Source organism: Priapulus caudatus, unplaced genomic scaffold (assembly GCF_000485595.1).
Source record: "Priapulus caudatus unplaced genomic scaffold, Priapulus_caudatus-5.0.1 Scaffold9, whole genome shotgun sequence".
NCBI lineage: Eukaryota > Metazoa > Priapulida > Priapulimorpha > Priapulimorphida > Priapulidae > Priapulus > Priapulus caudatus.
In genome coordinates, this window is record NW_014577070.1 from 218789 (window position 1) to 223744 (window position 4956).

Genomic DNA, 4956 nt, shown 5'->3' on the forward strand with positions numbered 1-4956 from the left:
GAATAAAAACCCCTCACCAGCGCGAAATTGGAGGTCACAGGTCAAAGGGCAGTGGGGAAAGTCAGATATCAGACATTTTTGAGGACATGGTCTAACGACCGAGTGCAAAACTTTTGTTTCAGTGCTGACCTACCATTTCTATCACTTTATTGAAAGGACCATGAAATGTACTTTCTGCTGACGTGCGAAGAATAAGTGTCTGATAACCTTTGACGCCTCAAAGAAGGAGGGTTAAACACGGATTTGTTGACTGTTAACAAAGGACTGAACTGCTTTTGCTATGAGCCCCCTCCCCCCACCCTCCCCCACTACCACCACTACGCTCGCGCTCGACGCATATCCATGATAACATGTTAATATAGCGAAGTCATTAAAGTTACACAGCTGTATCTTTATTATTGTACTATCGGTATAGCAAAGCGTATCATAGATTTTAGATCTGTATTAGTAGTATCCTAGATATCTGCTCTGAGCGTGAACGCGGTGGCGGGAGGGCGCACTTGATTCGGTTGCCAGTGAGTTTATCATAAGAATACCCGGCTACAGTACACATCAGTTGAGCACTGTCGCTCTGCGGCACTTGTTATCATCTAAACAAGCTATCAATTAATCTTTGCAGGTAACAGGCAATCCTGAGAACGGCAGTATTGAATACGTTGCATCACTAATGGTAAGTGTAGTATTGGCAGCTAACAACAGTACTTTTTTCCTCGTGCAGTGTTTTCACTTGATTTCTTGTGACACTGATCTGTGCTTATCGTGTACGTCGCAGGCAAGAATAGGCCAGTTAGAGACTGATGCTGACATCACAAACAGTTCGCTGCAGTCAATGAGCAAGTTAGTCGAAACATACAGACGGAAAGAAGCACTGGCCAGGGCTGAGGTACGAGTCAACTAATCTTTTGTTTGCTTGTCTTCGTAATGTGAAGGGAGGAAAACTGAATAATCTAAGTTGTTCTTATATGATATACATACTGTCAACACTGCATATAAGGGTTAATAAAGGGAAACACCAAAAGTGACCTTCATAGACATGTGTCCATTCTATATAGGGAAATTTGCTGTATAACTGCTATTCAGGAGCAGAAGTGTCCCTTATAGACCGCTGTCCATTCTAGAAAGATATCTGCTAACACAGTACAGTGTTGACTGTACTTTTGTATTTTGTGACTTTTCACACTTGCCTGCCTTTTAATAGAAAATTTTAGAGTATGACTACATCACGATATGGTGTTCAGGACAATATTGCTAGGTTTGTCTGCATGCATCATCACGTCAAATAATTGATAATACGAATGCTCCATCAAATAACGGATGTCTATAGTCACTAACAGTGCTCAAATTTCACCATGGCTCTGACAGCGATTGCTGTGGTTGCCCTCATTACTTCCTTTATTCCCTTATATATTGGGTGCATATCCCTTCGAGTCCAACAGTGTTGATAAAATGGTACTAACTTTGGGTACCCCTGTAAAGGAAATGCTTGCTTTGGAAACCCTCTTGCAAGGGGAAGTGTTTGTCATTGTGTATCTTTCCGTGATGCTCTACCAGTTAAATCCACGTTAGCACTTGTCTTGTCCTAAAGAATTATATATACATATAGATACTCGCTTACTATATCCCGTTTGTCTCGCAATGGGTGGTCCAAAAGATAATAGAAGAACACGACGTTTCGTGCGCTACTGCGACACTTCGTCAGGTGATGCGGCGACGTTGCGCGTGAGGTTATATATATCCCCCGGTTGGATTGAGCGGTACAACTGCTGGACAGGCGCTGCTGTGATTGGCGGTCTGACGCATGATGTTTCTTGCGCCGTGCCCGGCCGGCTGGCGCCTGCAAGTTCCCGCGTCGAAATCGTCTGGCTAGCGTTGGCTGTAATCTCACCTGTTGTGGGTCATTATTTTCATGAATTGACTTGCTGCTGCATATAGGATCAAAGGATAGCAGAAGTGCTAGGAATGGGTCTGATAGGCGGCAGCACAGAGTCAGCGAGTGCAGCTCTTTACTTACTCCAATCAGCCATCAGTCCAGTGCAAAGGTATAATAAGAAAAAGTCTATCAAAATAGTGTGGGACAGAGCCGGGTGTGCCTCATTGCTATTTCTGTTTAGTACTGCAGGGTCTAACTATCAAATCGTGGCCTGAACTTGATTATGGGTGTACTGCTGTGTGAAGTGGAATTGCCTACACTGTTCTTGTACCTTCTTGCTCATGTGCAAGCTTGCGATGTAAGTGGCAATGGTTGAACGTATGAGAGCACGTGAGATCACCTACAATATGTATAGTTGTCAAATACTTCCATAATACTTTTTATGTTTGTAGGAGATCTGAAATAAAGTCGCCTTCTTACAAGACGAAATAACGAGATGAAGATTTAGTAGCAATAGTCTAGCTGGAAGGGACTATTTAACTGTAAAATGTGTCACTCTGTTAAATACAAGAGATGCAGACATGAAATACTGACCAACTAGGATTACATTTCAGATTTCCCTCAACTAATATCGTTGTTGTGTTTTTTGGTTTTTAGTCTGGCTGAGCAGTTGTCACGCATGGAAGCCAAGCGAAAGACAGATGCTAACGATGTAGGCAAAGGAACCTTGCCAGCATTGGGCAGTGGTGACCTTACACAGAAATTTGAGAAACTAGCTGTAAGCAGATATCAGAGGGTACCACTAGCTGTGACTTATAACGTACAATACACCTGATAATACAGTACACAATCTATTATCTGAAATTCTGAAAACCGAAAAGCTCCGAAAACCAAAAGCTTTTTCGTGGATGTCGTCTGCACACCAAAGCTCGCGTGTGGTGCCAAAACTCGATCCGACGATTATTAATGTGTTTGGCATTCATTACTCATACATATTGTACTGTACCAGTACAGCACTTGGTCTCTTGAAAACTTGGGTTTTAGAATTGGTTAGTCACAGAATATATGGTATGTATATCTATCTGTACTGTACTACCATTCCGAAATCCGAAAAATTTCGAATTTCGAAACGTGTCAGGTCCCAAGGGTTTCGGATAATAATAATAGATTGTGTGTACTGTACCTACCTAATTGTACAGATGGTTAAAGAAATTTTACCTAATAGCAGTGGTAGTAACAGGTGCTGCTAGCTAATTGAAATTGACTGGGAAATATTAGGGGTTACAAGTGCAAATTATATGTATTTAGCTCAGCTGACGAAGTCAGATGCAGCTTGTAGAATTGCATGATTGTCCGTGCGTCCGTTCGTGCGTCTGTCCGTGCGTCAACAGTTGGGCACAAATCTTAACCGCTTGACGTACGGTCTGGATATTCAGAACGTCGGGGGGGGGGACTCGGGATGTCGAATTTGGGGGTCAAAGGTCAAGATGTGTCAATAGAGGGGGAATATTCCCCCCTTAACTTAAGGTATAGGAGGAAATACGGAATTGCGGCACAAATATCAACGGCTCGACCTACGCTCTTAATATTTGATGTATAGTGTGCGTGGGAGGAAACCCCCACCAGGCGCGAAATTGGAGGTCACAGGTCAAAGGGCAGTGGGGGAAAGGCAGATATCAGACATTTCTGAGGACATGGTCTAACGACCGACGTGCAAAACTTTTTTGTTCAGTGCTGACCTACCATTTCTATCACTTTATTGAAAGACCATGAAATGTACTTTCTGCTGACGTGCGAAGAATAAGTGTCTGATAACCTTTTGACCCTCAAGAGAGGGTTAAACATGGATTTGTTGACTGTTAAAAAAGGACTGAACTGCTTTTGCTATTTGAGCCTCTCCCCCCTGCCCCCACCCTCCCACCACCACCACTACGCTCCGCGCTCGACGCATATCCATGATAACATGTTAATATAGCGAAGTCATTAAAGTTACACAGCTGTATCTTTATTATTTACTATCGTATAGCAAGCGTATCATAGATTTTAGATCTGTATTAGTAGTATCCTAGATATCTGCTCTGAGCGTGAACGCGGTGGCGGAGGGCGCACTTGATCGGTTGCCAGTGAGATTATCATAAGAATACCCGGCTACAGTACACATCAGTTAGCACTGTCGCTCTGCGGCACTTGTTATCATCTAAAACAAGCTATCAATTAATCTTTGCAGGTAACAGGCAATCCTGAGAACGGCAGTATTGAATACGTTGCATCACTAATGGTAAGTGTAGTATTGGCAGCTAACAACAGGTACTTTTTTTCCTCGTGCAGTGTTTTCCACTTGATTTCTTGTGACACTGATCTGTGCTTATCGTGTACGTCGCAGGCAAGAATAGCGCCAGTTAGAGACTGATTGCTGACATTCACAAACAGTTCGCTGCAGTCAATGAGCAAGTTAGTCGAAACATACAGACGGAAAGAAGCACTGGCCAGGGCTGAGGTACGAGTCAACTAATCTTTTGTTTGCTTTCTTCGTAATGTGAAGGGAGGAAAACTGAATAATCTAAGTTGTTCTTATATGATATACATACTGTCAACACTGCATATAAGGTTACTAAAGGGAAACACCAAAAGTGACTTCATAGACATGTGTCCATTCTATATAGGGAAATTTGCTGTATAACTGCTATTCAGGAGCAGAAGTGTCTCTTATAGACCGCTGTCCATTCTAGAAAGATATCTGCTAACACAGTACAGTGTTGACTGTACTTTTGTATTTTGTGACCTTTCACACTTGCCTGCCTTTTAATAGAAAATTTTAGAGATGACTACATCACGATATGGTGTTCAGCGACAATATTGCTAGGTTTGTCTGCATGCATCATCACGTCAAATAATTGATAATACGAATGCTCCATCAAATAACGGATGTCTATAGTCACTAAACAGTCTCAAATTTCACCATGGCTCTGACAGCGATTGCTGTGGTTGCCCTCATACTTCCTTTATTCCCTTATATATTGGGTGCATACCCTTCGAGTCCAACAGTGTGATAAAATGGTACTAACTTTGGGTACCCCTGTAAGGAA

General features: G+C 42.5%; 2 protein-coding genes across 2 annotated transcripts in view; both read left to right on the top strand.

Moving 5' to 3' along the window:
- LOC106806550 overlaps window positions 1-4280 on the top strand; it is a 6951-nt gene extending 2671 nt beyond the window's left edge. The window contains exons 2-5 of the mRNA XM_014808530.1: window positions 1933-2039; window positions 2528-2648; window positions 4098-4148; window positions 4254-4280. Coding sequence (XP_014664016.1) covers window positions 1933-2039; window positions 2528-2648; window positions 4098-4148; window positions 4254-4280 — 306 coding nt within the window. The remainder of the gene's footprint in view (window positions 1-1932; window positions 2040-2527; window positions 2649-4097; window positions 4149-4253) is intronic.
- A 7-nt stretch (window positions 4281-4287) lies between these two features.
- The window catches only part of LOC106806821 (protein CIP2A homolog), a 5724-nt gene continuing 5055 nt past the window's right edge, over window positions 4288-4956 (top strand). The window contains exon 1 of the mRNA XM_014808941.1: window positions 4288-4367. Coding sequence (XP_014664427.1) covers window positions 4314-4367 — 54 coding nt within the window. The 5' untranslated portion in view covers window positions 4288-4313. The remainder of the gene's footprint in view (window positions 4368-4956) is intronic.